We start from the raw sequence: 17469 nt of genomic DNA, 5'->3' as shown, positions 1-17469 counted from the left end.
GACATATTCACTTGATTATCGTACATTCATACTCACAGAATGACAGCCAGATTAAAAAAGCGCAATTAAAATACATTGTGCAGAAGCAGAACAGTTGAAGCCGAAAAGGAGATGCAAGCCTCGTGATCAACTTCGATGGCAGAAAATCAGTAAAGTGCTCAAATTCAACCTCCAGCTCATCAATAGCACATCAATTCAATCTTCCTTAGTCCTTCTTCCTTCCGGTTATTCCTAAAGAATCCGTTAAAGAAGACAGTCCCAAGCCACCAAGGAGCTTATCGAGACCCAGTCCACCCAGCAGACCGTTTAGGAGAGGACCCAATCCAAGAGTGTCGAGCAGACGACCTACCAGGCCCAACACACCGCTAAGAAGCAGACCAACAGCGGCGATGATTTGGAAGAGAGGCTCGCTGAGCAGAGCCCACAGAGGATTGATCTTCTTCTTTGCATGAGGCATGTCTGCGATCCTCTTGCGGCCGTTCTCGATCGTGGTCATCACAAGCTCGCTCAGCTCCTTGATCTTCTCAGCGAGTGCGTACTCCTCGGGAGTTGCTTCGTGGGATGCAGCGCGAGCCTTGGCAGTGGAAGCAATCGAGCCATCAGGATCCAGAGCCCGGATGGCTCCGTTGCATTCCTGGAGGACCTGGCCGCCCTCTTCGATCAGGGGTCGGACTTCCTTGACTAGCTTCTCTTCGTCCAGTTCGTCGCGTGGTGTGCGATCAGCTCTCTCCAGCAGCTGTAACATGCCAGTTAGCAGATTATCTCGAATGAAATACGGGTCGACTGTCAACTTACCTCGGCGATTCTCTTGCAGGTAGGCTGAAGACGATCGAGAGTCTGTCCGATGATACCAGCCATCTTCTTCGCCAGGTCTCTGTCTTGCTCCGCCTTCTTCTGGGCCTCCGACTCCTCTTCGGTGGGACCTGGTTCCGGTTCCTCTCCCTTCTCCTCCGGCAGGTTCTCGAGCAGGGTACACTCGCCCAGCTTGTTTCCGTCGTTATCGACAACATAGCCGTTGTCGTCGATCGACTTGCCGACTAGGGTTGGCAGATTGCCCGACGTCAATTTACCAATGAGGTTACCGTCAGCGTCGCGGACCTCGCCCTCTTTGTTGACCTTTCGGCCGGACATGGGGTTGACATCACGCTTCTTCTCTTCTGGCTCCCAGCGTTCAGCCTTGCCGATGGTGTTGCCATTCTTGTCGAGAATGTCTCCGTCTTCGTCGACCTTTCGACCAAGAAGTCGTTTGGCATCGCCTTCGATGACACGGCCGATGACACGGCCGCCGGCCACGACAACACCGTCTTTGCCAACTTCCGCGTTATCAAATCCGTAGAACTGTCCCTCGGGCTTCTCCTGCTCCGCACCCGGGACGAGCTCTGCTCTGCCGATGACTTTCCCATTGTCGCCCCAGATTTGACCCTGGCCGTCCACCTTTCTGCCAGCAAGGCGCTTACCATCTCCGGAAACGATACGTCCGTAGATGTTGCCCTGCGCGTCGACGACGTTGCCAGCCTTGTTGACCGTCTTTCCCTCCAAAACAGACAGATCCGGCTTCTCTTCCTCCTCTTCTTCCGGCTCGTAAGGCTCAGCGTGCCCTTTGACGTTGCCGAACTTGTCGACGATGTCTCCGTCTTCATCGACGGCGCGGCCCCGGAGCTTCTTGGGGTCGCCCTCGGTCACTTTGCCGACAATGTTGCCTTCATCATCTTCGACGAAGCCTTCCTTATTGACGATAAGGTTGTCAAGGCCGGCAAACACGCCTTCGGGCTTCTTTTCACGCTCCTCTTCGGGGATGAGCTCCACGCGTCCAATGGGTTTGCGGCCGTCCCAGATCTGGCCGTCATCAATCTCTTTGCCGGCCAGCTCCTTTGGATTCCCCTCTACAACACGAGCAATGGGCACGCCGTTTGGACCAATAACAAATCCCAGCTTGTTGGGCTTCAGGCCGTTCAGCTGAGAAAGATCGGGTTTCTCGGGCTCCGGCTCGTCGGGGGATTCGTAGTATTCAGCCTGTGCGATGACATTGCCGTTCTTGTCGGTAATATCGCCGTCTTCGTCGACCGCACGTCCAAGCAGCTTCTTCGGATCTCCTTGAACGATCTTGCCGACTCGCTTGCCATTCTCGTCTTCAACCCATCCGTCCTCAACAACGTGAAGACCTTCCAGGCCAGCGAACGGTGGCTCGCCCTCGTAATCTTCAACAGGAAGGGTCTTGGCCTTGCCGATAACGTTACCACGGTTGTCCCAGAACTGGCCCTTGTCGTCCAATTGAGCACCCATGCGGGAGATCTTCTTTGCGTCGCCTTCGACGAGCTCACCGACTGGCTTGCCAGTGTTCGGGTCGACGATCTTGCCTGATTTGGTACACTTCATGCCTTCAAGTGAGGAGAGTGGTGGCAGTTGTTCCTCGGTCTCTTCCTTGTTGTCATCAACTGCGGTCTCGGCCTTCTCTGCTGTGTCATCGACGTCTTGCTGCTGGACGCTTTCAACTGCTTGCTTTGCGACGTCCTCTTGGGTGCTCTGGTCTTCAGGGGCCAATTTCTCAGTGTCGTCGACCTCGTCTGTGGCGTCCTTGGCTTTTTGGGAGACAATTTCAGCGCGGCCGACCGGATCGCCATCCTCATCCAGGACCTCGCCTTCCTTGTTCAGAGTGTAGCCGACAAGATCCTCTGGGTCGCCCTCGGCGATCTTTGCGACGACTTCGCCGGACTTGTCTTTGATGACGCCCCTTCAGACACAGGAAGGCCATCAAGGTCGGCGAGATCAGTCACACCATCCTTGGCCTCTTCGGTCGTCTCTTCGGCCTTATCCTTGGCCTGTTCCGCAGCGTCGTCGGCCTGCTCGGGCATCTCACCAGCCTTGTCAGTAACATCCTGGTCTTCTTGTGGCAAGGGTTCCACTCGGCCGATGAGGTCGCCTTCTTCGTCGACGATCTCTCCCTTGTCGTTCACGGTATAGCCAACAAGATCCTCCGGGTCTCCCTCGGCGACTTTGCCGATGGCCTGGCCGTCCTTGTTCTTGATGAGTCCTTCTTCTGAGACGGGAAGACCATCAAGGTCGGCGAGATCAGTCACGGCATTCTTGGCTTGTTCAGTCGTTTCTTCCGCCTTGTCCTCAGCCTGGTCAACAGTCTCTTCGGCCTTATCCTTGGCTTGATCGGCAGTCTCGTCTGCGGTGTCCTTCGCTTGCGAGGCAGCATCCTCAGCCTGTTCTGGAACATCCTTCGCCTTGTCGGTGAGATTCTGCGCAGCGTCAGGCAGAAGCTCCACGCGACCAATGAGATCACCGTCTTCGTCAAGGATCTCTCCGTCATCACCCACTTCCTGGCCGACAAGATCTTCGGGTTCACCTTCCACGACCTGTCCCAGAGGGTTGCCATCCTTGCCGAGGACCTGACCACCTTCACAGACCTCAAGGCCCTTTAGGACGGATAGATCGAGGTGGGTAGAAGGCAGATTCTCGTTCGCCTTGTCAGTAACATTCTGCGCTTCGTCGGAAGGAAGGTCTTCCTTCGCCTTGTCTGTGACAGTTTGCGCTGCATCAGGCAAGAGTTCGACACGGCCAATGAGATCACCGTCTTCATCAAGGATCTCCCCGTCGTCACCCACTTCCTGGCCAACGAGATCCTCAGGCTCGCCTTCCACGACCCGTCCCAGGGGGTTTCCATCCTTGCCAAGGACCTGACCACCTTCACCAACCTCAAGGCCCTTCAAGGCGGACAGGTCAAGGGGGGTAGACGGAACATTCTTCTTGGCTTCCTCTCCGACATCCTGCGCGGTATCCTTCACCTTACCACCAAGATCCTTTGCTGCGCCTGCCAAGTCCGAGGCCTTGCCGCTGCGGCTTGCAGAGCCGGATGCCTGCGACTGGACATCATCCGGGACGGGGGACGAAATGCCCCTCTGCTCAGCCTCGGGCTTGGACTTCTTCTTCGGTTCGGCAGGGGGTGCCTCCTCTTCTTCCTCTTGCTCCTCTGGCTCGTCCTGGTTGTCTTCCGGAGCAGGCGATTCCTCAGGCTGCTCGGACTCGGGCTCGGGTTCCGGCTGGGACTTCTTCTTCTTCGGCTGGGGAGATGGGGTTGGAGGCTTCTCGTCGTCAACGTCTTCCTCGACAGGCTTGGGCGTTTTGGTCTGTAGCTTGCGGGGGTCTTCTTGTTCTTGGGGGTGGCGATCTCCGGCCTTGAGGACGCGGCGCTGGAACCGGAACCCTTGCGAGACTTGTGGGGGTACCAGGGTTTCTCTGGACGGGGTCACGAACGCTTGGGGAGGACATTTCGAAAGCGTCTGAATGAGAATCGATAAGCTCTGAAGATTGGGAGGTATAAAAGGGGTAGTTGAAGCTATGTCTCAACGAAGTCAATTGGGGACCAATGCTGAAGGAATATCAGGTCAAGTAGATGTATGGCTTTGCAGGTCAATTCGTAAGTCAATGAGTCGTAGTCGTAGTCAACCGTAACGTAAACTGTTAACTGTAATAGAAGTAAAAGTACAGTGCAATTGAGTTATCTCGTGAATATCAGATGAGCTTTTGCGTAGATCAAAGTATGATTTAATTATACAGCGTCAATTAGAGTCAAGTATAGGTCTTTCTGTGCGGATATCTATCCATCTCAAGGTAACATCCCCCTCAACTCATTTAAATGCACACAAGCAGCAATCACTTGCTCCTATTACCATCCTACGTCATGGACTATCGACATCATCATGCACCAAGTCAGGCCAACGCTACCAGTATCAAGTTGTTGCTTCCATTGGCCTCTTGTCCCGCCATTCGCTTCCTTCCTATCAAGCAAGACATTCACCGGGGGCACATATGTAATGAGGGTAACGCAAAAGGCAGCCACAGTCGATTGGGACCGGACGGTGGCTTGAGCCCAAGGGTCGATCCGTGGGATGGACAGGCTTGTATGGTAGACTGGATATCGAATCAGGAGGGAGAAGAGGAAGGCAACCGGTTGCAATAAATTAAATATGACTGTATAAAGTGTACAAATCCGGCCGAAAAGGACCCGCCTGAGAGTCTCCACGGGAGCTACATACCACGGTGCAGGACGAGTGTTGATACTCGATCTGGGTTTTTCTTTTCCTCGCTTTCGGTTTTTTGACAGACTGATGAGGAGTCATAGTTGCGTCAGGGTGCAGGGGGGTTGAATTGTTTATTATTTTGTGTGTTTGAAGCTGTCTTTAATTGTATACATTATGGGAGATGGCGTAGAGAGATATCCACCATAGTGAGATTACATCACAGTACAGACAGACTCCGGCTGTACGACAGACAACTGCATTTAAAGACAGTATCTCTCTCTCTCTACTATCCTGTATACGTAGAAGGTATCTGTATAGAAGACAACAATCCTGTTCCGAATCTAATGGCTCGCTAACAGCACCTAAGATGAGATCATCAACAAAGTCTTACGTTAGTCCTGCTCCCAGATTTCCAATCGGAGAATTTACATCGATCGTCTGCGCACCCCATCCAGCCCATTGATATCACCTTTTTCCAGAGGATTGTAAATGATTGGATCGATCCAGCTTTGGCCGTTGAATTAGTGTGCCACGGCGGCATGACAGGTCGATTGGGCCGGTTCCGATGACGTGCGGTGGAGATGGCCAGCCCGCGTGTTTCTCCACTCACCTGTCAGTGGCTTAGGATATAATATTAATAGGATCTGTTCCATGGATGGGAGGCGGTAGTTGTGTAGGTGCTAATAAAAGTGCGAGGGGTAGAGAGGTACTGGTACTGGTATCCGTGCAGTATACCTCTGTATACATATGTGATGGCTCGATGATGCTTCGGGGCCCACAGTCGCTTGCTAGGCCTAGGACTCTCTTCAGTGTCTCTGATGAAGGTCGTGATATTGCAGTGGTCTACTGAAACATGAGTATACAGAGTACAGCATTGCCAGATTGGAGTTTCCTGGGAGATGGACTCTGGTCAATTTGTGCGGTGTGGTGGTTGTTGTTGTTGTGTACCTAGAAGTACTTGCAGAAGCTCTCCTTGACGTAATGCGGCCAGGGCTGTCATCACAACCTGAATCAGCCACCGATGGCACGGGCGCTGATTGGTGGAGTATTGTGAAGTATAAAATGAGCATAATTACTAATCCGAATTACTATGTTGGAGGTAAGATTTATGAACTGCTGTCTGAGGCCACTAATATAGAGGACAGTGAGCACCAACAAGTCTTCCTGCTTGGAACTAGTCAGGTAACATGTATACCTCTCATTAATATTGCTTGGTTTCTAGAATTGTTCCATCCATTCCTCCGGTGATGGCGATGAACTCTTGCAATTTGACCAGCGTGTCCGAGTTCCATCCTATTTGCGACAGACCCCAGCAAGATGGATATTACTGTCCCGTGTCAAGTCCCCCTTTAGTGCTTCGCTTCTCGAAACCGTCCTCTTACATGAATTAGCACCTTTTCACATGGATGATTGCAGAACCAGGTCTTCGAGCTTGATGAGCTCTTCTACTGCTATGAGTCTCGATGTTACTGTTACAACTGACCATCAGTGCATTATCACCCCGCAAAGATACCTTGTCTGACAGTCTACGGAGAGACGGAGTATGGAGTAGCAGTGTCAAAGATACTCTTCCTCGGTTCCACAGTGCATTTCTCAAGAGGGAGAGAGCGTCGATCGACAGCTACCATACTCTTCTTGGTATGGAGCTATTCCACTAGCCCTTAATATGCAGTTTCTCATTCGCTCTTTCAACACCCCTTCCCCGGACATATTGTCGGCACACCGGCGATCCAGGAAGATGTCCGATGCTAAGGCGACCCGGTCTCCGATAAGCACCGTATGTTCTCGATAAGGAGACGGTCACACGAGGCGACGATGGCCAGACCACAATGTTGACTTTAATTTATCACTCTGGGTCTGAACCAAGCGTATTTTTCGATTGTGTCTGTTGAGTTCCCTCACGCACATCCACCACAATGGGTGACTCGAAAATGGCATCTCCTGTGGCCGACGCTGTCGACGATCATGGCTCTAGTATCATCCGGGTGCAAAATGCAGATGAACTGCGTTTGGCGCAGATGGGTATGCTTTTCAATGGATTCGTCAATGGGCTGTTGTTGACCACGCCTAGGCCATAAACAAGAGCTAAAAAGACATTTTTCGGTGTGGAGTCTGATCGGTCTGGCTGCGAATTGCACCATATCGTGGACTGGTGAGTCTCCCCTGATCAACATTGGATCTTTTTTTTTTGTTTGTTTGGTTGACATCTCCATTGCAGGTTTGGGTCTCGGCTTGATCACCTCTATCAACGCTGGTGGACCTGGTGCTTGTAGGACACTCCCTGATACTCTGCGTTACATCATGGTTGACGGCTTCAGTAATCTACGGGTTTATCCTCGTCTTCATCCTGCAATGCTTTTTGGCTACCTCTTTGGCCGAATTTGTGTCTGCATACCCGGTTGAAGGTGGCATGTACCATTGGATTGCTGCCATTGCCCCGAAACGATACAACAGCATTCTGAGCTTCGGGACGGGTTGGAGCACGGTGTTCGGATGTGAGCTTGGCTGGGATCATTGATTCGAGACAAATCTGACGGGGACAGGGATATTCACAACCGCATCTACCAATTTGATCTACGCGACCAACTTCATGGCCTTGATTGCGCTGTACCAGACGGATCTCGTGATTCAGCCATGGATGACATTTGTTGCGTACCAGGGATTCAACATTTTGACGGCGGGAATAGTCATGTTTGGGAATCGTTATATTCCACTTATCAACAAGTTTTCCTGTGAGTTGGTATTTTCGCGTTTTATATATAAACCTGCCATGCTGACAGTCGAGCAAGTATGCTATCTTCAACTGGCCTGGTTCGTCATCATGGTCACCGTTGCTGCCGCAGCTCCCAAGCATAACGATAGCGAATTCGTTTTCAGAACGTGGATGAATAACACCGGCTGGGAGAACAATGTAATTTGCTTCATCACAGGACTGGTGAACCCGCTATACTCTCTTGGTGGTCTGGATGGCATAACGGTTTGTCCTTTCCCTGGAAAATGTCAAGGCTCTTCTGACCGAAATTGCAGCACATCACAGAGGAAATGCCAAACGTAAGTAGTATTGCTCAAGTTCGCATCCAGCCGCTGACTTGTCTCGCCCAACAGCCCGGACGAAACGCCCCTTTAGCCCTCGGTGAGCTCTTTTCTCTCCTTGCAATCCCTCACCTTGCAACTAATGTCGAACACAGCCTGCACGCTCGGCATCGCTTTCGTGACCGGACTTACCTACCTGCTCAGTCTCATGTACTCCGTCCAAGACTACACCAGCCTAGCATCGACCCAGACTGGCCTTCCCCTGGCAGAGATCTTCCGCCAGGCGACTCAAACCCGCGGCGGTGCCTTTGCCTTGACCTTCATGCTGTGGGTCGCTCTGGGCCCATGTATGCTCGGCTCTCAGCTAAGTATGCCCATGCATTATCCCCACACACATTTCTCTGCATCATAAACCAACATCTCACGCTCTAGGTACCGGCCGAGTATTCTGGGCCTTCGCTCGTGACGGCGGCCTCCCGCTCTCGAGGATGTAAGTAGCTTCCCGATTCTAGTCATTCATATTACGGAAACCCTAACAGGCAATCCTAGCTGGGCAAAAGTCAACCCCCGCTTCGAAACCCCGTTCAATGCCCAACTATGCGTGGGCGTCATCACTGCCCTGCTGGGCTGTATCTATCTCGGTTCTAGCACCGCCTTCAACGCCATGATGAGCTCGGCGGTGTAAGTGCAGGCCTTTTTCCTTGTGTGAGGTGCAACTGTGTAACTCGATGTGCTGATCCGTGGCATGCAGGACGATTAACAACCTGGCCTACCTCGTTCCCATCCTCACCAACGTCCTTGTGGGTCGTCGGACGATGCACCGCGGTCCCTTTTTCCTGGGTCATGTTGCCGGTATGGCTGTGAACATTATTACGGTTGCATGGCTGGCGTTTGCCATTGTGTTCTTTTCGTTCCCGTATTATATGCCCGTCACTGGTGAGTTCAAACTTGTGGATAAGAAGCTGGTGACGTCGGGAAGGCTGACAGGCTGGACAGCGGCGAATATGAATTACACCTGTGTTTGTGTTGGTGGATTCCTGCTCATCGCGTTGCTCTGGTGGGTTGTTGCGGGGAAGAAGTACTCCAAGAATATGCAGAAGGCGCGCGAGGAGGAGCAGAATGCCGCTCGTGCTATGATGGTTACTCACGAGGGAAAGGAGTAGGAAGTAGGATCTTGACCTACGACAGACAGTGACATGTAGGCTTTTTTATTGAATATCATGCTAAACTGTGTACCGGTAGCCGACACCAGTGCAGTCTTGGAATGAGGCCGTATCATGATGTAGTCATCGCTCATGTATTTCAAGACGGACGACTTTTACCATAAATGCCTCTAAACCCAATGCAATAGGAAGTTTAGTGATAGACAAGCGGTGATGACTTCGACATAAGACAATCGATCGAGTGAAAGATGGTACTAGCACATCCGACCAAAGAGAAACTCCTTGACGATGGGCGAACCCGAGAATTCAGGATTGAGTAGGACGCAGCTAGGTATCTAAGGTTAACTCCAGATGGGAAATTGTCGAGGGGACGGCAAACTTACTTCAAGAAGTATTCCAGACCGACTCGTCGGGATTCAAGAAATGTAGGGCGAAATTTATCTAAGGATGTTCGTTAACTGAGAATCAGTTATGTCTACTCAGAGACACATACAGAGCACACTTTTAGGAGGCAGTGCTGGTAAAGCGTTCTTCGCATGTGGGAACGAGGCTTGCAATTGCCGTCGTAAGTCATCAAATTCGGAGTATCTTTGCGCTGTGAGCAAGATGACTGTCGTCCAGCTGTTTGGGCCCGATACGATGATATGATCGGGACGTACCTCATGCGAACAGTTATGGGACCACCCTACGGCTACGTTAGCACCAGCTCAATATCGTCATGAACAAGGAGCCAACATACATCAAGGGTTTGTATTCTGCAATTCCAAACCACATATGCTCCTACCCCAGTCTTCCCTTGGACAACCGCATAGTCATCAACGATGACACTCTTGGCCCAGAGACCCCGGCTGGTTTCCGAGTTGGGATCCTCAGTGTGATCCTCTAATGTGATGGCCGGCTGATCCAAAGAGATCTGAGATGTCCGGGATGCATTCCGGTGGTGGCTCCAGTACGGCGGAATCACACCGGAGACGGGACGATCAGTGGACGAGGCATGACGGGCCTGTGGGAGGACAGAACCGTTGCTCACGCTAACCCCGTCGGATAGCGCAGCAGCGACAATGGTATCTCTCTCGACAGCGGGGGAGGATGTGGAAAACTGGGGAGGAGAGGATGACGGCTGCGGCCGAGGCACCGAACCGGTCTCCTCATTCGCTGGCTCCATCCATTTAACTACCTAGAGGGGTTGGACGTGCTGGCACGGACGGCAACCAGACAGGGAGAGTGACAATCAAATTCTGGTACTCTGTAATATTCGACTAAAACAAGTAAGTAAAACGGAATGAAATGCAACCTAAAATGAGGGGAGCAACGGTGGAAGCAAGGGTACGGGGACGCACCGATATTGAACACTAACGGGGCTCACTAGCGAAGCTTGCCAGGTGGTTGGTCTGTGTCCTGCTCAGTGGATGTAGTAGAGGCGTTGAGAAGAAAGTAAAAATAGAAAAGAAATCGGATCAGATGCAAGGCTACTTCAAAGAATGTTGTCCATGAGAAATTGATGACCAGTCTGAGACATAACCAATGCGATCTGACCATCGATGTCCTTACATTTCTTGATTCTCGGGTCGACCTCCTTCTCTTTGATGTCCTCTGGCCAAATAAAAACCAGGTCACGAGACTTTCAAAAATACCCGAATAAATAGTTATTGAAGAAGAAAGTCATGAGTCAGCGTGTTTCCTTATTTGTACTAGTCCCTTCATCCTCTTTTGGTTCTTCATCCCCCTCGGCATTCTTCAGCAGCTGTCCTCAGTTATTGTTGATCCAACTTTTATCACGAGAAACGAGAAACATCTTCTTTCCTCTGTTCCAACTTATACCTGACTATGTGTTGAAAGATTATCTGCCTTCGAGGATTATCGAATACCATTAGCCATTATTCTGAAATCTCGTTCGTGCTCGTTCTGTTGGCGACCGGTACCATCCATCTAGTGTATTCACTAGAAGAAGCCAAGAGTGGTTCCGTCCAAGCAAATTCCTTGTTTGGGGAAAGTCAATGTCTACGGGTGAGACATCTGGACACCTCCCCGAGCAGTTATCAGTCAATAATATTGATCAGCTCTCTTTGGTCCAAACTTCCCAACACCATGTTTCGGCTCCAGCGTCAGGTGCGGAGAAGACAGTGATAAGGATTTGGATCATTGAAGTACGGATGCGTAGTTTGTATGTAAATTTGAGATACCCCCACGTTCGATGGGAACCATGTAGATTCCCAGCATCGATAGGGGCTCTAAGCTCGGGACGCAAACCCTTGTTTGTACGGAGTATTGTTGAGGGTTCCCCGGATCGACACTTTTTTTCTTTTTTTCTTCAAGGGAAGACAGTAGCCCCTTAACAGACTCCCTCTATTTCTGACCACCAGCCGATCTGATCCGTATAGTAGATTGCTTTTCTACCTTCCACCCAAGACAATCCCATGCTAACCACCCGACTTTCTCTTCCAAAATTGCCACAAACCAAGGCTGGATGATCCGATACCACACTTGGCAGGTGACTAACTACGGAGCATCGTACTACACTACTACGTACTCCGATAGCTCGCCACCAGTTTCCAGTGACAGATAGAGTATCTAGTCTCAAATGTTGTGTAGCGCTAGTCCTTTACTAGTCCACTGCTCCAGTAGTACCACGGACTACGGACCGACCTGTTTAAAAGCTCCTGCGTCGGCCGTATTCAGTAGTCCATCCGGAGCTTCTCCTCATTGTCGACTTGTTTGCTTCTCCACTTGTACACTTGGTTCGGTGGTTCCCAGGTCAATTCCAAGAGCCCATCTTCTTCTTCCACTTTCCATTAAGACCTTCCATTATCAGTAGTCGACTGTGTCACAAGGGCAAAGGGCATTGCTATTGACCTTTGGTTCTTCCGGAAATCTCTCTTCTCTCTCTCCCTCTCCTCCTTGGGCCTTGACTCTCAAGCTATCCTTAGAATCGCCACAAATACAGCTTAGAAAGCTCAAAAACCTGCGATTGTCACGTCTTTTTCGTTCAATTGTCGACATACTATCATAGACAATATGATCTTCTCTCGTACTCTGATTGTCGCCGCCTCGATGGTCGGGCTGGTCAGCAGCCAAACTTGGACTGCCGTGAACATCAGTGCCATTGACCCCGCCACACGAAGTAGGTCTCAAATACATTAGATCTTACACTCGAGCTCTGTCTGACTACTTCACCCTGCCAGGCAAATGGTGTCTCGATCAGACCTCGTCCTGTCCCCTCCTCTGTCTCCAAATCAATGCCACTAGCGATCCAAAACAGAACGAGTGCGACTCTGTAAGTCAAATCCGACACCTCGGGCCACCTCCTAGAATGGTTTGCTGACAGGCTTCCTTTCTCTTCGGATAGGATTCTCTCTCTTACCAGTGTGTTTGCTCCAACGGCATCTCTCCAAACACCTCCGAATACTCTCAGACGATTCCCTACTACCTCTGCACCGAGGCCAACACCGAGTGTGTTGATCGATGCTCCAGCGCCGACTCGGCCTGTCAGTCTGCTTGTCGCTCTGATCACCCTTGTGGAGCTCAAAATCCCACGCGCCACAATGTCACTACGACCAGTGCCACATCGAACCCTACCAACAATCCTGCTACGACCACGACTCTGGCCGCATTCACAGGAGAAGCCACGAGCAAGAACGCGGCCGTCAGGATCTCGTCCGTTGACATCGGCCATGTGTATGGTCTGTGTGTTGTGGTGGGTGGCTTCATTGCTGGATTCGCAGTGCTGCTGTAAACTGCTGGCGTGAACCCCACTAGACTGTGCGCTGTACATTGATACAGCTTGGGATAGTTTTCTGGATTGTAATTTCTTCTTGTTGATGTTATTCTAAGACATTGTCAGCGTCATTTCATGTCTCTATTTCTGTTTTCCTTGCATACAGCATGGAGTCCCCGCTATCGTCATTCCAAGCTTATTCTTTTCAAGACTTTGCGGTGGCCTTATTTTGTTCTGTGACATGTTGATCAACTTTCACGACCTATGCCTATCATAATCATAATCACGGTGCTTCCTCTGGATTCGTTGCAAATACATCTTTATGACTAAGAGTATGACTGGTTGTAGTGGCATTAGCTATCAAGGACCGTGACGGATGCGCGAGATGAGCATTTACTCCAGCTGATGTGGAAGGTACCTCCGTCTTGCTTACGACACCCCGAACCGGGTCGAACGACATGCATTTCAGTCAAGAACGAACAGCTGACGGACAGGGTATGGACATCAGGGAGATCTAAGGTACCTAGATACGGGTTCTGATAGTCACTGTTGGGACTGGCTGTTCATCTCAGATTTGGCTGGTACACTCTTTCAAGACTCACCTCGTGGATGGGTCTTTCCCTGCTCCGTCTCGTCTTTCTATCCCGTTCCTTCCTCCGGGGCTTCTTTCCTGTTTCGTCTCACTGCCCGTCACGTTTATCTCTCAGCAGTAAGCCAGAAATCGCGCGGTTCAATTCGGTTCTGCCTGGAGGAGCATGTGTACCCGCAGTCAAGCCATCTTAGGGACCTGCTTCTTCCTCTCAAATCCAGATCGTCCTCCCTTTGAATTGTCATCGCAATACACCTAGTCGAGGTCATACTCACAGGATGCCTAGGGTATGCATGAGCCACCTCCTCTCGACTGCCATTCAAATAGGCCTAACGGTGAGGTGATTGATTGCTGATAGCAGCAGGGTCCATTCTGTCAACTCTGCTTGCAGAGAGGTCATCCCCTGAACAGGTGCCCACTGAGAGAAGGTCTGATGTTCCTCGTATGTGCACCGGCGATTGAAACCATTGTCATCATTCCGGAGACTGACGTTAGATACAGGGCCACGTGTCTATGATGCTGCAACTTCCGAACGAAACGGAGAGAATCTCGAGACCATCCGAAAATACAAACAATAGACCAGATTGGCGCCGTCGCAGAAGATGGTTGAACGCCAGCCGTCGCATGAGAGAGCGAATTAGTAGAAGAGGCAATACGGTAGATCCCTACGTGTAACTATATTACCGAAGTAGGACTGACATACACGCCAGTACAATCATGCCAGCCGTGGCAACTATGTAGCTGTCCAGTCTATGCCACCTCCGCCTCCCCCACCGAATACACGGTAAGCACCTCATTTCGCACGCCTACGGAGCTATAATAACAAAGGAAGAAGTGCAATCAGTATGGCGGGGAACGCATCCGTCACAACGGTTGGGTATGTATCATATTTAAACGGATGTGCCAGGCGCAATGTTGACAGTCATCCTAGCTCATCCTCATCTTCAATCCTTTATTCTAGCTAGTGAGGGAAGACCCCAGTAGTATCGTCATTAATGCTGACTTTCTCCCAGCTCTTCAACAAGCGACTCGACCATTGCAGACGAGAATCAGTGAGTATATACCAACTATTCCTGTTCAATCGCGTAAGCCTGAAGCTCACTGCGTAATAGCACAAACCCAAGGTCGGCTTGACGCTTGTTCCTATGCTTATTGCATAAACTAATATGGAAGTTCATTAACAGCAATCACTCCTTCAGGACTGAGCCAGCTGAAAGCTCTCAGGCGGCATCAGATTGTCTTCCCCTGAGACTCAGTACCGAAACTAGGTTGCCCGGAAACTCGAACAACGAGGGGCTAGTCAACGAAAACATCTTCGCCGAAATTGCCTCCATGGAGCACCCAGAGAGAGAATATGTCTCACACTGGGATTCGACAGCACAGGTTGATACCGTGATGACAGGAGCTGTAGGAGCTGTAGTCGGGGACCACGGTGACGGGATCTTTGACATTATCTGATGAACTGATGACTTGTTTTCCCAACTTGTGCTGGAATAGTCTGAATGCCGCGCAAGAAACATCAAATTATTGTTTTGTCGGGGAGAAGAACGGAGGCGGTGAATTCGGCGGTCAATCCTCGATGACGGTGCCTTGGGGCTTAGAATGCCAAATAATGCCGGTGCTGATGACTTCGATACTCCATCCTTAGTGCCTCTAGAGTTGCAATCTCATATCTATTACGCGTTGAGAGCCATCGTCTATAGAACGGATTCGTGGGTTCAAAAGTACTTGTCAGAAAATAGTCCTACTGATCACTTCTGTTACTTCACTACTGTCACTAGCCCTCCGCCCATTGTCCAGTACACCGTTCTCCGCATCGCCCTATCAAGGTCACTGGGATCAGCTTTGGGAATTCTACATTGTGCTCCTTCTCTGCATATCGGAACCCCACTTGAAGATCCCTCGCTATCTTATTGTTTCCAAATTAAATCTGATCCAACAGACCTACCGTGCCGTCGACGCAGGCGTTGCACGTGCACCACGACCACGCCATGGACTCAACGCTCCCAGATGCTTTTGATGCATCTCAACCTGGTTTATACGCGGGGCAGGCTTCTAGCGCAGGGATGGTTGATCCAGAAGGTACAAATGGGAACATGATGGCATCAGCGCCTTTTGTAAAGGTTGATGGTGGGTTGTCCCCGGCTATACGAGCGGTGAGCTTAACTGTCAATGAGGGGAAGTAGCTAATGTGCATTGAAGATCCACCTAAATTCGAACTCGAGTCTTACATTGCGAACTACACCGGTTAGTAGGAAAATATGGCATGCGCACAAAGCTCCGACGGCTGAAACTGATTGATACTCGCGCAACAGGACGGACCAGATTCAATCGCTTGTACCTCATAGGCACTTGTTCCACGTACCTCTCTACGGAAGCGCTCAAGGCTGCGGTTGCTGAAGCGAAGGCGGGAAAAGATGTCGTCAGGTACCAGCAGGCTGTACGAGCGTTGGCCGAAGTGTCTCCGAATGAATCTGAAGCCATCGAGGACACGAAATGGGTGGACCATATGCAGAGAGTTGTGAAGTCTGAGACCGATCGGTTAGAGCACGAGCTGAGGGGCTATAAGAACAATTTGATCAAGGAGAGCATACGGGTAAGTGGAGTTTTGCTGCAATCAGTGGGGATGCTTACTTTATGTTCACAGATGGGCAACGAAGATCTCGGACTACACTACCATCAGATCGGCAACCTGGTGGCCGCATCCAAGGCCTACTCGCGCATGAGGGACTACTGCACAACACCCAGCCACATCGCGTCTATGTTGTTCAAGATTATCAATGTGGCAATCGAGCGGGGAGACTGGTTGAGCGTACAATCCAACGTGCACCGGCTGCGCAACCTCCAGTCCAAACCGGAAGAGCAAGCGAAGAATCAACCTAAGATGTCAGCCGCTCTGGGCTTATCCCAGCTGCACTCCGGATCGTACTTGGATGCTGCGAACAGTTTCTTGACCACTGATCCATCGCTTGGGGATTCTTACAATGAAGTCGTCACATCGAACGACGTGGCGGTTTATGGTGGGCTCTGTGCTCTTGCGTCGATGGATCGTAACGAACTCCAGCGCCGCGTACTTGACAACAACTCTTTCCGCAATTTCCTCGAACTCGAACCGCATATTCGCCGGGCGATCTCCTTTTTCTGCAATTCAAAGTTCCGACCTTGTTTGGAGATTCTTGAGTCCTACAAAGCCGATTATCTACTTGACATCCACCTTCAGCGTCATGTCAGCACCCTTTTCACCCGCATCCGCACCAAGGCTATCCAGCAATACCTCATTCCTTTTAGCCGCGTGACGCTCGATTCCATGCTGAAGATCTTTGCTCCAGGGGTCGCTGGCGGCCAAGCGCATCCGACCGACTTCAACTCCCCATTCGTGCAAGAGTTGATCAGTCTGATCCAGGACGGGACGCTGGATGCTCGGATTGACCTGGAGAAGGGGGTGCTCGTATCTAAACAGACCGATCTACGCACAGACGTGCAGCGAGCAGCACTGGAGAGCCTTGTCAACTTCAGAAAAGAGGCTCATCTCCGGCTGTTGCGGACTAACATCCTTCGTGCCGGGCTAGAGGTGCGGGCACCGGGGGAAGAGAGAAAGCTCAGACCTGAGGACCGAGGCGTTGGAAGGGGGTTGGCTGGGCTAGGGGCAAGTACTCTCGGTGATGACCTTCTACGAGACAATCATACCAGTCCGGAGTCAGAAGACCGTATTTTATGGTTATGAATAACATTTCACATCCTTTTCTGCATATGACTTAACCCCCTTTGATTAGGATTATGACAGAATAATTAATTGACCATAGCTTAAGGGCCCAACTATTCAAATACATTAGAGAGGTCTCGGCTTGTCAGTGGTCAAGATCAAGTGTGAGGGTAGCTGATGAAGTTATAACGTCATAGCCCCGTTGCATCATTGACAAAGACCTCAGACCACCAAGGTGC

The 17469-nt window shown here is 50.9% G+C and overlaps 6 protein-coding genes across 6 annotated transcripts; 4 read left to right on the top strand and 2 right to left on the bottom strand.

Annotated features, from left to right (window-relative positions):
• Window positions 1–19: 19 nt before the first annotated feature.
• P174DRAFT_506588 (LEA domain protein) lies at window positions 20–5126 on the bottom strand (the record flags this gene model as incomplete). Its single annotated transcript, XM_024831315.1, has 4 exons — window positions 20–736; window positions 796–2717; window positions 2777–4307; window positions 5043–5126. 4 exons carry the CDS (start codon window positions 5124–5126, stop codon window positions 206–208), a joined length of 4068 nt encoding a protein of 1355 aa, XP_024679602.1. The 3' UTR covers window positions 20–205.
• A 1817-nt stretch (window positions 5127–6943) lies between these two features.
• P174DRAFT_376127 (putative choline transporter Hnm1) lies at window positions 6944–9223 on the top strand (the record flags this gene model as incomplete). The annotated part of the gene is made up of 12 exons (XM_024822664.1): window positions 6944–7049; window positions 7099–7179; window positions 7246–7296; window positions 7346–7522; window positions 7571–7759; window positions 7817–8004; window positions 8055–8078; window positions 8133–8160; window positions 8216–8428; window positions 8493–8550; window positions 8610–8741; window positions 8812–9223. 12 exons carry the CDS (start codon window positions 6944–6946, stop codon window positions 9221–9223), a joined length of 1659 nt encoding a protein of 552 aa, XP_024679601.1.
• P174DRAFT_444761 (uncharacterized protein) lies at window positions 9155–10527 on the bottom strand. Its single transcript, XM_024828170.1, has 5 exons — window positions 9963–10527; window positions 9883–9908; window positions 9717–9811; window positions 9607–9664; window positions 9155–9550 (listed from the first exon to the last, which is right to left on the bottom strand). Exons 1-5 carry the CDS (start codon window positions 10386–10388, stop codon window positions 9478–9480), a joined length of 678 nt encoding a protein of 225 aa, XP_024679600.1. The 5' UTR covers window positions 10389–10527; the 3' UTR covers window positions 9155–9477.
• Window positions 10528–11830: 1303 nt separating this feature from the next.
• Window positions 11831–13262, top strand: P174DRAFT_444760 (uncharacterized protein). The gene is made up of 3 exons (XM_024828169.1): window positions 11831–12344; window positions 12406–12497; window positions 12570–13262. The coding sequence occupies exons 1-3, from the start codon at window positions 12239–12241 to the stop codon at window positions 12954–12956; spliced, it is 585 nt and encodes a 194-aa protein (XP_024679599.1). The 5' UTR covers window positions 11831–12238; the 3' UTR covers window positions 12957–13262.
• A 683-nt stretch (window positions 13263–13945) lies between these two features.
• P174DRAFT_444758 (uncharacterized protein) lies at window positions 13946–15094 on the top strand. The gene is made up of 8 exons (XM_024828168.1): window positions 13946–13969; window positions 14029–14184; window positions 14238–14311; window positions 14363–14404; window positions 14459–14491; window positions 14541–14579; window positions 14640–14651; window positions 14727–15094. The coding sequence occupies exons 2-8, from the start codon at window positions 14041–14043 to the stop codon at window positions 14983–14985; spliced, it is 603 nt and encodes a 200-aa protein (XP_024679598.1). The 5' UTR covers window positions 13946–13969; window positions 14029–14040; the 3' UTR covers window positions 14986–15094.
• A 75-nt stretch (window positions 15095–15169) lies between these two features.
• P174DRAFT_453886 (COP9 signalosome complex subunit 1) lies at window positions 15170–17337 on the top strand. The gene is made up of 4 exons (XM_024829190.1): window positions 15170–15657; window positions 15730–15774; window positions 15843–16123; window positions 16175–17337. The coding sequence occupies exons 1-4, from the start codon at window positions 15519–15521 to the stop codon at window positions 17249–17251; spliced, it is 1542 nt and encodes a 513-aa protein (XP_024679597.1). The 5' UTR covers window positions 15170–15518; the 3' UTR covers window positions 17252–17337.
• Window positions 17338–17469: the final 132 nt, after the last annotated feature.

The sequence above is a fragment of the Aspergillus novofumigatus genome, assembly GCF_002847465.1.
Source record: "Aspergillus novofumigatus IBT 16806 chromosome Unknown P174scaffold_7, whole genome shotgun sequence".
Lineage (NCBI taxonomy): Eukaryota > Fungi > Ascomycota > Eurotiomycetes > Eurotiales > Aspergillaceae > Aspergillus > Aspergillus novofumigatus.
Note: the sequence above shows the minus strand (reverse complement) of the source record. Positions and strands in the feature narration are given on the sequence as shown.

Excerpts from the sequence above, each read along its gene's own strand:
- P174DRAFT_444760 (XM_024828169.1), top strand. The coding sequence starts at position 12,239 with ATGATCTTCTCTCGTACTCTGATTGTCGCCGCCTCGATGGTCGGGCTG. Across the intron at positions 12,345-12,405 it reads CATTGACCCCGCCACACGAA|GCAAATGGTGTCTCGATCAG; the intron begins GTAGGTCTCAAA and ends TCACCCTGCCAG. Across the intron at positions 12,498-12,569 it reads AACAGAACGAGTGCGACTCT|GATTCTCTCTCTTACCAGTG; the intron begins GTAAGTCAAATC and ends CTCTTCGGATAG.
- P174DRAFT_444758 (XM_024828168.1), top strand. The coding sequence starts at position 14,041 with ATGATGCTGCAACTTCCGAACGAAACGGAGAGAATCTCGAGACCATCC. Across the intron at positions 14,405-14,458 it reads GCATCCGTCACAACGGTTGG|CTCATCCTCATCTTCAATCC; the intron begins GTATGTATCATA and ends CAGTCATCCTAG. Across the intron at positions 14,492-14,540 it reads TCAATCCTTTATTCTAGCTA|CTCTTCAACAAGCGACTCGA; the intron begins GTGAGGGAAGAC and ends ACTTTCTCCCAG.
- P174DRAFT_453886 (XM_024829190.1), top strand. The coding sequence starts at position 15,519 with ATGGACTCAACGCTCCCAGATGCTTTTGATGCATCTCAACCTGGTTTA. Across the intron at positions 15,775-15,842 it reads TTACATTGCGAACTACACCG|GACGGACCAGATTCAATCGC; the intron begins GTTAGTAGGAAA and ends CTCGCGCAACAG. Across the intron at positions 16,124-16,174 it reads TGATCAAGGAGAGCATACGG|ATGGGCAACGAAGATCTCGG; the intron begins GTAAGTGGAGTT and ends TTATGTTCACAG.
- P174DRAFT_444761 (XM_024828170.1), bottom strand. The coding sequence starts at position 10,388 with ATGGAGCCAGCGAATGAGGAGACCGGTTCGGTGCCTCGGCCGCAGCCG. Across the intron at positions 9,812-9,882 it reads CCCATAACTGTTCGCATGAG|ATACTCCGAATTTGATGACT; the intron begins GTACGTCCCGAT and ends CACAGCGCAAAG. Across the intron at positions 9,665-9,716 it reads GCCTCCTAAAAGTGTGCTCT|ATAAATTTCGCCCTACATTT; the intron begins GTATGTGTCTCT and ends GAACATCCTTAG.